Source organism: Felis catus, chromosome D2 (assembly GCF_018350175.1).
Source record: "Felis catus isolate Fca126 chromosome D2, F.catus_Fca126_mat1.0, whole genome shotgun sequence".
NCBI classification, from domain to species: Eukaryota; Metazoa; Chordata; class Mammalia; order Carnivora; family Felidae; genus Felis; species Felis catus.
Window position 1 is genome coordinate 29,334,638 of NC_058378.1, and position 12,459 is coordinate 29,347,096.

The 12,459-nt window shown below is 36.9% G+C and overlaps 1 protein-coding gene across 4 annotated transcripts in view; it reads left to right on the forward strand.

The window, feature by feature from the left end:
• Positions 1-12,459, forward strand: part of MYPN (myopalladin) — a 112,460-nt gene that overhangs the window by 36,850 nt on the left and 63,151 nt on the right. For all 4 annotated transcript variants that reach the window (XM_006937819.5, XM_006937820.5, XM_045040051.1 and 1 more), the window contains one exon: positions 10,746-10,921. In XM_006937819.5, coding sequence (XP_006937881.3) covers positions 10,746-10,921 — 176 coding nt within the window. The remainder of the gene's footprint in view (positions 1-10,745; positions 10,922-12,459) is intronic.

Consider the following 12,459-nt stretch of genomic DNA (forward strand, 5'->3'; position numbering starts at 1 on the left):
AAATTTTTGCCAGTCGGATAGGTATGAAATGGTATATTGTAATTTTCATTTTCATTTCCACAGGTTTTAATGAAGTTGAGATTTTTAAAAGCATGTCTATTGACATTCAGTGTTCACTTCTATGAAGGGCCTCTTTATATCTTTCATGTTTCTATCAATTTGTTTGTTTGTTTTTTCTTATTGACTTGTAAGACTTTTAAAAAATCTGATTAAGATACTAATCATATGTCATATGTGTTATGAAAACATCCTCTCTGGGTTTGACTGGCCTTTTTCTTTTCTCTATGGTATCCTTCATAATTAGATATTTTTAACTTTAGTATAAAATTAATTACATTTCTTATGGTTTTCTAATGTTTATTTTTGAAAGAGAGAGAGAGAACAGGGGAGGGGTGGAGAGAGAGAGAGAAAAGAGAATCTGAAGCAGGCTCCATACTGTCAGCGCAAAGCCAACTCAGGGCTTGAAGATCACGTGAGATCACGACCTGAGCCAACATCAGACACTCAATCGACTGAGCCACCTAGGTGCCCCTGTGGCTTTGGTTTTTATAGTATGCTAGCTTAAGAAATTTTTCTAAGTGGCGCGTGGGTGACTCAGTTGGTTAAGCGTCCAACTTCAGCCTAGGTCATGATCTCGCTATTCCTGAGTTGGAGCCCCTCATTGGGCTCTGTGCTGACAGCTCAGAGCCTAACGTCTGTTTCAGATTCTGTGTCTCTCTCCCTCTCTCTCTCTCTGCCCCTCTCCCATTCACTCTCTGTCTGTCTGTCTCTCTCTCAAAAATAAACATTAAAAAATTAAAAAAAAATTTTTTTCTAACCTCAAAGATATTCTTGTATATTGTCTTCTAAAAGTTTTATAATCATGTATTTCACATTTAAGTTTTTAATCCATTTAAAGGTGATTTTGTGTATGGTATGAAGCAGAGAATCCATTTCAGATTATTTTTAGGTTATTTTTATTAATTATTTTTATTTTTAGATTGGATAACCAACTGTTTAATCTCTAGTTTATTGAAAAGTATATCGTCCCCCCACTAATCTATAATGCCAGCTCCATCGTAGGTCAAAATTCCACAAACATGTGGAGCTAGCTCAGGGCTTTCTATTCTTTTTCTGTGGTTTATTTACTGCATTGCAATAGAGTTTTCATCATTTTTATTTCCAGCCTTTTCATTTTAAGAATTTTTAGCTCTTCTTGACCTTTTGCTCTACAATATAAATTTTAGAATCATCTTTTCAAATTCCATAAGAATTTTTTTTAATTTATTAAGATTTTGGGAATTGCATTGAATCTGGAGACCAATTTAGGAAGAATTTGACAATTTTAAAATATTGAGGCTTCATATTCAGGATCATAGTATAGTATATTTCTCCATCTATTTAGGTTACCTAATATTAAGGCTGAATAATTTTTTCTCTAAGTCTTACAAATCCGTGGCTAGATTTATTGATAAGTACCTCATTTTCATGATGTATAAGTGATAGTTTTTTAAAAAACTATATTCTATATTTGTTATATATAGATATGCAATCGACTTTGTACATTGGTTTTCTAACCAATGTAAACTTGCTACATTCTAGAGATTTTCTATAAATTTTGGGGGGAGGGGGCATTCTTCCTTTCCAATCTTGTGTCTTATATTTCATTTTCTTGTCTTATGGAACTAGCTAAGCCCTTCTCTACAATGTTAAAAAGAAATGGTGACACTGGGTATTCTAGTCTTATTCATAATCTTAAAGGGAATACTTTCCATTTTTCGCCATTACATAAGATTTTGTTTTAAGTTTCTTTTGTTTAGGAAAATTAAGATTTTTTTTAAATCATGAATGGATGTTGGATTTCATAAAATATTTTTCTGCATCTATTGAGATCATTATCTGACTTTTCCCCTTTATTCTTTTGATATAGTAAAGAATAGTGATTTCATAATGTTAAGCCAAACTTGAATTCTTAGGATAAACAAAATCAACACCATCAGAGTGGTCCCAAATTCAACAAATAGAAGAATTTCTTCTGAACAAAATTTTAGCATAGTCAACAGAAGAAAGGGGAAAAAATGATACTTTAAAATACATAACAGTAGAAAGATTCAAGCACCTTGCATCAACAGAACTAGAAAATTCAATATGTTCATTTGTTCGTTCATTCAATAAAAATTCATTCAGCACTCACTATACATCAGGAACTATTCCAGGCAGTTGAAATTCATTAGTAAATAAAACAAAGTTTCCTGCCAAATTCTATTCTACTTGACATGAGGGAAATAGATGATAAACAGTAAATTCAATAAATAAGTAAATTGTATAGTAATGTAGTAATAAGTACTATGAGAGAAAGAAAAGGTAAGAATTCTAGAAGGAGACAATAAAAAGTCTCTAGTCAGCCCTGTCCAAAATAATGTAGTCCTTTAAAAAATTATTTTAGGGTTTGTGTTCATTTTCACTTTATTAATCCTCACTTTTATTTTTTCTAATTTTTTTAAATATTTATTTATTTATGAGAGAGAGAGAGACAGAGCATGAGCAGGGGAGGGGCAGAGAGAGAGGGAGACACAGAATCGGAAACAGGCTCCAGGCTCTGAGCCATCAGCCCAGAGCCTGATGCGGGGCTCGAACTCCCGGACCGCGAGATCGTGACCTGGCTGAAGTCGGACGCTTAACCGACTGCGCCACCCAGGCGCCCCTTTATGTTTTTCTTAAGTTACCAAGAAGTTTCCACCTGAAAGAACTTAATAAATTTTAATAAAATTTCAAGCATAAACATATCCTCCCCTTGTACTCCCAATGACTGAAATACAGCCATTGGTCACAAACACCTAAATTTGTTAACTCAGTAGCAAACAGGACATACAAGACATCAGTTTGTGTCACAAAATCCAACAAAACTTGGAGTTTTCTTAGGAAACGTCTACAATTATCTTATTGTCCAATATATTCCAGAGTCTAATGCAGTCTATCTAGGGAAGAGTCACTCTGATGCATGGAGAGAGCTGAGGATGTCATGAAGTAAACATACAACCTATTGTCTATTTTAGGCCCTGTACACTTTACATAAGAAATCAGGCATTGTTAGACAAAGCTGGTTTAAGGCAATTCAAAGAAAGTTATTTTCTAGCCCCCAAGCCTTCTTGAAAGATGAAAACAAAACAGACTTGAGGCTATAATAATCCTAATTTGAATTTATTCATTCATACAGCAAACATTTTTTTGGAGTAGCTGTGGTGTGCCATACACTGTGCTAGGAACCAGATAAACAAATGATAAACAAAACAAACGTGATTATCTCTGCCCTATGGTGTTTACCATAGTAAGGTAGAGCAGTAAGGGAGAGCAATATTAAACAAACAAACCTACAAATCAATGTATAATTATAAGTAAAGGAAACAAACATGAAAAGGGAATTATAGGAGGTAGGACAGGGACATTGGAAGGGCTGGGGCAGAGCTAAAGAAATGTTCTGAGTAATCATTCTTTTAATGAGCATTATTGCTGGTGAGTCAGAATAACACATTCAAATTACGTTTAGAAGTCATTAATGTGCTAAAGCAATGAGTCATAACATTTATCCAAGCCATATTTTTGATAAAATAGTAACCTAACAGCAGTAACCAAAAATCCAGTTAAACCTGAAAACGTGTCTCTTCAGCGTTTTCATTCCGAGGCTTGGTAGCTAGCCAAATTAGATCTGGCAAGCTACGCTTAGTGCTTTAAAACTGGGTCTTTCTTTTTCATTTGGACCTGCCTTATTTTCCCAGATCACTGACTCATTTCTGTTAAGCCATGAATCACGTCTGGCACTCCTGTCCTTCTGTAAGTGTCATGAGGATTTGGCATTCTAAAACGTGCACCTTGGGCAGGGCATTTCTGTGAAAACATTCCCTAACATGGATAGATGTTTGAAGACAGTGTGTTTCCTTCTTACCCTCAGAAGTCTTCAGGATAGCCAAGTAAATTTTAATACTTTTTTGAAGGCATCCTGACCGGCACATTATTTCTGAGTGGGTCATGGTATTAAAGTCAGAGTGACGGTTACTGATTGTTCTGTGGGACTGGCTGAAGCTATCCTGCCATCTGAGTAAGAACAAAAACGTTTCTGACAGGGAGTTTGAGTATTTGAATCATTTCACTTATTGACTTCTGGCTGTCCAATTGCTCTAGATGTTTCCACTCTCATTTTGGTAAGGAAGAACAACATTAACTAAAGAGATGAGATAACCTTATAATGTTTATATAAGGGAAGATATTTGTTTATTTGTTTTGAGTAGCTATTTCTATTTGCTTTGTCACATTAATACAGGTACATTGCTTAAAAAGTCAAACAATATTAAAGAATAGAACCATTTCAACTCGCTTTGCAGTTTCCTATTTATTTACCTCTAGATTTCTAAATAAAATGCCAGTAGTTTTCAATTTTTTTGTTCTCAGGACCCCTTTACAATCCTAAAAGTTATTGAGGCCCAAAAGAGGTTTTGTGTTTATAAGTTACATCTATATTTATCATATTAGAAATAAAACAGAATTTTTTTAAATGTTTCTTATTCATTTTTAAATAACAATAATGAACATGTAAGCGTAAGTAATTTTGAGGGATGCCTGGGTGGCTCAGTCGGTCAAGCGTCCAACTCTTGATTTCGGCTCAGGTCATGATTTCACAGTCGTGAGATCCAGCCCCGCGTCAGCACAGAGCCTGTTTGGAATCCTCTGTCTCCCTCTCTCTCTGCCCCTCATTCCCCTCTCAGAAATAAAAAATAACAATAATTTTATGAAAAATAACTTTTCAAAAAAGTTTTTAGTGAGAAGAGTGACATTGTTGTTCATTTTTTGCAAATCTCTTTAATGTCTGGCTTAATAGAAGACAGCTAGAGTCTCATATTTGCATCTGCATTCAGTTTGTTGTAATATGTTGTTTGGGTTGAAGTAAACTTTTAAAATCTGGTCTTACAGAGATACGTAATTGGAAACAGGAGGAATATTTCAATAACCTTTCAGGTAACATGGATATTCCTATTTGGTACTACATCAAAATTCAGTTATCAGTAGTTTCTTAAAGCATAGTTGCAGTGTGAAATCTGAAACCACACCAGTGAACTTTTGTGTTGGTGTTTTTTGGGTTTTTTTAACCAATGAACTTTTGTACTCCGCTTTACTAAAACCCTTTGTCCATCCTGAAGTTTGAACAGATAATATCATGCATTGGTAATTTGGAAAATGAGTAATGGCAATCTTCTGAATGTTGACACATTTTATTATCTAATATTAAAAAAACACACCTGTTAATATCATCATTTGATTTCATCAAAAAGCCTTTATATATTGGGAAGCCCTAAATTTATGATGAGAGATACAAGTTTTCAAAACTTTAATTTTTCCTTGAAAGCTCCAATATTTTTTTTCATTGGCAACAAGGGTATTGGTTATCTTTTCACCGCAAACAACAGGCTTATTTCATTCATTTGTGAGAAAACATCTGCCAGATACCCAGGTCTGAATAATCATAATTTGCCAGTTGTTTCAAGTTCAACTATTGTTTCATGCATTTAATGCTCAGTTCAACTCAAAAAAATCACACCAGTGCTCTTCCATATCCAGTAGTAATGCTTTCTGCTATTTCCCATTTCGCCACCTACAATGTTGAAAAGATGTAAACTCAAGGTTGAGATTTAATAAAGGGCATGATTTGTACTGCTTCAACAAGGACATTTTTAAGTGAAACTGAATTTTTTTTTAACTGCAAGTGCGGAAGTGAGAAACACAGTGACCACAAGTCAACTTTTGGCAGTGCCTTAACTTGCGCTTGCACCAGCAATTCTACTCACTGTGGCTTTTGCACCATCAGTGTAAATGTCAACACAGTGAAAAGGCAAACGATACTTTAGTATTATATAAAAGTAGCTTTGTCTTCGCAGAAAGTGAACTATACTTTGAGAACCATTGTAATATGCTTGCACCACTCTTGTCTGGTCTTTACTAACCCAGCACCTTTTCCCCCTCATTGTCTCTATATAATCATATCACACTGTTGTTTTAAAAAAATATTTCATGTTTACCTTGTTGTTACTATGTAAGTATTATTCACTGACAATACAAGTAGGGTAAAATGAATGTCTCCTTGCTTGTACAACCTTTTTTTTTTTTTTGAAGCTGGAGTGGATTACTGTCTTGTTGTTGCTGTTGTTATTGCTGTTGTTGCTGTTGTTGTTATTGTTGTTGTTGTTGTTGTTATGTGCTTAGTTCAGCAGTCCTATCACAAATTTGTCTCAATTCTCCAATATATTTGTAAAATGTCTCCTAAATATTCTGTTTCATTCAGTTGAGCCACAAGGCCTATTTGTTTCTCTGTAGAGAAATCTCTCCAGAATCCCTTCTCCTTGTTCCAATATGAAGCAGGTGCTTATGCAGCCAGTGACTCAGCCTTCACCCCTGGGCATCCCCTTACTGCTCAGAATAGAGGATGTGACCTGCCATGGGGATCTCAATGCTAATTTCCCAAACTTGAAATCAGTCACCCTATTTTAAGCTCTGTGTCTTTTCCCCATTATTAGGCTGTTTCCACACTCCAAAGTTGTATTTCCAAATTCTGAAACTTGGCAGGGTTCTGCAGCAAAAATTGGCTTCTTTCATTGACATCCCCAAACAGGCACTTGATTTTCAGATTTTTCAACTCTCTCGGCTCCTCAATTTGCTTTCCACCTTCCAGAAATTTGTGGGGTCTCAGGTCTGCTCTTGTCTCCCTTCTCATTCTTTTGGTTCTTGTACTTTTATACCTTTTAAAAATTCCTTTATCCTCATTTTAGGGGCATTTCAAGAGGGGAGTAAAGATAAACACATGTGCTTAATACGTCTTGTTTGACTGGATGCTCACTGTTTGTATTTAAACTACACATGCTCTGAGGATCAGTTCATACGAGCTCCTCAGGGTATTACTGAGATCGATGGCTTGGGAGATTTATGGACCCATTTCAGCAACGACATATACTGCTACTGTCACAAGAGATCAAAAACTGGCATAGAATTGATGAAGCTAGTAATAAAATTCTTATAAAATATTAACTATCAATCCTTTCCATCATTTGGTCTTTCAACAAATCCAACAGTTATTTTCTGAATACCTACCATGCACCAGGGCATTGGTGAATAAGACTAATAAGGTCCTGTCATGGACTTTACAGTGGAGTAGACAACGGCAAAGTGAACAAGTATATAAGACAGTTTCAGATAATAAGTACTGTAAAGATAACAAAATAGTGTAGCATGATAGAGTATCTGAGGTTAAGGTGGCTACATTAGGAAGAGGGTCAAGAAAGGCCTCTCTAAGGTTAAGATAACACTTGAGCTGAGGCCTCAATGGATGAGAAGGACCTATCTTTGTAGAGATCTGGGGAAGAGGATTTCAGAAAGAACAAAATTTCTAACATGGAGAATAGTTTAATGTGTTCACAGAGTAGAAAAAAAAACCCAGTGTGGTTGGAACATAGTGAAGGGAGAGTGGCAGGAGAAGGTATCTAGAAGTCAGAGCTGGGAAAAGCACATTTGGATGTAATCCCAAATAGAGGTGATTAATTGAAACTATGGGATGAGATAAGATGGCCAAAGGAGAGAATACAGAAAACTTTATATTCTCTGTGCATGCTGCAAGAGCATATAAAGCACTGTACTTACCTTCAAAGAATTGACAATCCAGTGACATTTGTGGGACAAATCCCCAGAATAGAGAATAATAAAAGACAGTGTATAATCAAGCCTTGCATGACATAGTACAGGTTTTTTTTAAGTGAAGTTAGAAAAAATAACAATCATTGAGAATCAATGGTAAAAGGTTTTCTGTAAAGGAGGTGATATCTGAGCCAAACTGATAGATGAGGTATATGTGCAGTAGCTGAAAAGCAGAAAAAGAGAATCTCAGATAGGAGAACATGAGCAGAGACTTGAATGTTGAGGTAAATATGACATATTTATGGAAGAGTAGAGAAAATCTTGACTGTTGAGAAGTAGTTGAATGGGCAAATTTGATTTGGAATTGCTTTATTCATGCTTGGAGGGAGGGATTAAAACACTGAATGGTTAGAATTACAGTCTAGATTAGCAATTGCCCAGACTCCTATAATTTCTGAATAATGGTAACACCTCTCCACCTAACTACTTTTTATTATGATGTTAATTAACAATTATTTCAAAAAATGAAAACAATATAAAAAGGGGCACACTGAGATATCTCACTCCTAGCTGTCTTCATCCACCTTATTTCCCCTCATTCTCAATAGGGAACCACTTTTGATTTTCATTTCAATCTTTCCAGTTTTCTTTATGTAAATGCAAACAATATGACTATATCTTATTTTTGCCCCCTGTGTTAGTTTCCTCGGGCTACTGTAACAAAGTTCCACAAACTGGATGAAATAAACTCTCACAGTTCTAGAGGTTAGAAGTCCAAAACCAAAGTGTCACCAGGGCCATGCTCTCTTTGAGACTCTGGGCAGACTCCTTTCTTGTCTCTTCCAGCTTATGGAGGTGGCTGTCAATCCCTGGCATTCCTTGACCTGCAGCTGCATCATGCCAATCCCTGCCTCTGCCATCACATGCCATTCTCTCTGTGTGTCTCTGCCTTCTCATAGGGTTTTCCTCTTCTTAAAGAACCTCCTTCATGCTAGATTACTGCCTAACCTAGTAATTTCGTTGTAACTTGATTAGGTCTGCAAAGACTCTATTTCCAAATAAGGTCATATTCCCAAATACTGGTGCTTAGGACTTCAACACAGCCTTTGGGGGGAAATAATTCAACCCATAACAACCCACATTTTTTACATAAACACTCCATATTCACTATTCTGTAGCTTCTTGTTAAAATTTTAACTATATATCTTGGAATTCTTTCCATATTAATGCATAGTGATCTTTCTCCAACTCTTTCTATAGCTGCATAGTGTTCCATTATGTGGCTGTACCATAGTTTATTTCATGAGTCTCCTAAGTGTAAGGATGGACACTTAGATGGTTTCCAATCTTTCACAATTAAAAAAAAATTTTTTAATGTTTATTTATTTTTTAAGGAGAGAAAGAGACAGAGCATGAGTGGGGGAGGGGCAGAGAGAGAGGAAGACACAGAATCCGAAGCAGGCTCCAGGCTCTGAACTGTCAGCACAGAGCCCAAAGCACGGCCCGAACTCACAAACCACAAGATCATGACCTGAGCTGAAGTTGGACACTCAACCGACTGAGCCACCCAGGCACTCTTTTCACAATTTTTTTAAATGTTTATTTATTTTGAAAGAGAGAGAGATAGAGAGCAAGCAGGGAAGGGGTAGAGAGAGAGGGAGACAGAGAATCCCAAGCAGACTCCACACTGTCATTGTGGAGCCCAGTGTGAGGCTCGAGGTCACAAACTGTGAGATCATGACCTGAGCTGAAACCAAGAGTCAGATGCTTAACTGACTGAACCACTCAGGTGCCCCAATCTTTCACTATTTAAATTAGTAACCTGAATGTTTGTCATTTTGTATGCATGCAAGTGTATCTATATGATAGATTCCCACAAGTGGGATTGTTGGGTCAAAAGATAAATGCGTCTGTAATTTTGGCAGATATTGCTGTATTGGTTTCATAAGGGCTGCACCATTTTATGTTCCTAACAGTGGATGAGTCATCAAACGTTTAGACTTTTGTCAACGTGTTACATGAGATATTGTATTTCTGTGTAGTTGTGTTTTTTTTTTTTAATTTTAAAGAGAGAAAGTGAGAACAGGGGAGAGGGGCAGAGGGAGACAGAGAGAATCACAAACAGCACAGAGCCTAATGTAGGGCTTGATCCTACAACCCTGGGATCATGATCTGACCCCAAATCAAGAGTCGGACACTCAACTGACTGCACCACTCAGGCCTACCTATTTGTGTAGTTTTGATGTCTTTTTCTCTTACTATGTACCTCCACATTTTAAACATTATTTTATGTAAACTTCTAGCCAAAAAAACTATAATAAAAATTTCTAACTTCAAATATATAGAATCAAAATAAAATATCATAACCTATAGAAACTTACTTAACTTAGGTCATTTGCCAAAATTGGACCACTACTGAAGAATGTGACCCATCCTCTTTACTCGGATGATTCAAGTAACTGAACTAAATAATTTTCATTTAGCTAAGTTAGATGCAATTTCATAGTAGGAATGAGTACACTCAACCTCATGAACTTTTTAAAAATTTTTGTTTATTTGTTTTTAATTTTTTTAATGTTTATTTATTTATTCTGAGAGAGAGCGTGTGCAGAAACAGAGGAGGGATGGGGTGTGGCGAGGAGAGAAAAAGAATTCGAAGCAGGCTCTGTGCTGTCAACATAGAGCCCAACATGAGGCTCGAACTCACTAACTATGAGATCATGACCTGAACTGAAATCAAGAGTCAGATGCTTAACCAGCTGAGCCACTCAGACATGCCAATGTCATGATCTTTTAGTATCTTAGATTCTCTCCAAATAAACAAAGTAGCACTTGCTTAATGCATAGTATAGAAAGCTATACATCTTTTTAGGAGAAGCCAAGCTCCACATCAAAGACTCTGCTCCTTGTGGTTGGCTATATTTGCTTTCTAATCCATCTTCTCTCAGTTGTGTAATTCTTAATAGGAGCCATTTTCTAAATACCATTTAATGTTCTGATTCTAAATTGTCACAGTTTTCTTCTTAGGGAACAATCTGAAGCATCTATGCAATTTCACACTTCAGTCATGTGTAATATTCCCTTCCTCACAGGTGGTACTGTGAAGGCAAGGAGCTTGAAAATTCGCCAGACATTCATATCGCCCAGGCAGGAAATCTGCATTCACTGACCATTGCTGAAGCCTTTGAGGAAGACACAGGACGCTATTCCTGCTTTGCTTCTAACATCTATGGGACAGATTCAACCTCTGCTGAGATTTATATAGAAGGTAAAACAAAATGCTCTTAGAGTATGGCCCTTACTAGTAAGACATATATTTATAATAAATATTTATCAAGGGCCTACTGTACCACACACTCTTCTAGGCAGTGGGGACAATAGTAGTGAACCAAATAGACAAAGGTTCTTGGACGGATGGAATTTACACTCTAGTGGAAGAGACAAAAAAATAGATGAGATAAATGAATAAAGTATGTAATATGATATGTTTATGAAATTGTTCTGATAATAAATTCCAACATGTGTGTAGTGTGTGGGGTTAAGTGTCCTACAATTTAACTCAGTTCTAACACCATTTACCTGGATACAGTGTCAGATCCAACAGGTTAAGAGCTTAGTCCTACAAGATTACTCCTACCTCACTTCAGATGCCAATTACAAGTATGAGGTCCCCAGGCTACTCACAACTTCTGTCTCATTTGATTACAAATCAGAGGTTTCCACAATCCCCTCCTTGGGTTCAATTAATTTGCTAGAGTGGCTTATAGAACTCAGGGAAACACTTTCATTCACCAGTCTATTAAAGGATATGAGAAAGGATACAATGAACAGCCAGATGAAGAGATATAAAGGGTGGGGCCTGAGAAGGTCCAGAGTGCACGAGCTTCTGTCCCTATAGAGTTGGGGTGTGTCACTCTCCCAGTGTGGATGTATTTGCCAACCTGGAAGCTCTTTGTACTACTGGAATTTTTATGGAGGCTTCTCCATGTAGGCATGATCAATTATTATCTCCATTTCCTGCCCTCTTCCTCCTCAGGAGGATGGGGGGCAGGGATGAAAATTCCAAGCTTCTAATCATGGCTTAGTCTTTCTGGTGACCAGCCCCCATTTAGGAGCCATCCAGAGTCACCTCATTAGAACAAAAAATGCTCTTGCACTCTAATCACTTAGGAATTTATAAGACTTTAGGAGCCCTGTGGGGGTCAAAGACAGATATTAGAACAAGAAATGCTCATAACTTAGGAAATTACAAGTGTTAGCAGCTCCATGCTGGGAACTGGGAGCAGAGACCAACAGATATATTTTCTGTATCTCACAGTATATATAAGCCCTACAGAAAAAACAGAAAGCAAGAAGATAGGAAGTATGCATATGTATATTTGTGTGAATGCACACATGCATGGGTATGTGTATGGGTATGTCTATGTATATATGTGTGTGTGTGTGTGTGTGTGTGTGTGTGTGTAGGCTTCAGCTCTACAGATAGGGTGGTCAGGGAAGACCTCACTAACCAGATGACATATGAGTGAAGACCTGGGGGAAATGAGGGAGTGAACCACAAGGATAGTCAAGGGAAAACCACTCTAGGCAGAGAAATCAATAAGTACACTAACCCTGAGGAGGGAGTGAGTCTGTGTATAGATATAGAGATGAGCCAATATGGCCAAAATGGAGGAAACATGGAAGAAAGTAACAGATGAAGTCAGAAGTTCCAGATGGGTAGAGGTGGGAGGAGGCAGGTGAGAAGATTGTATAGGCCTTTGTAGGTCATTGTAAGGTCTTTGGCTTTTACTTTGAGGGAGATGG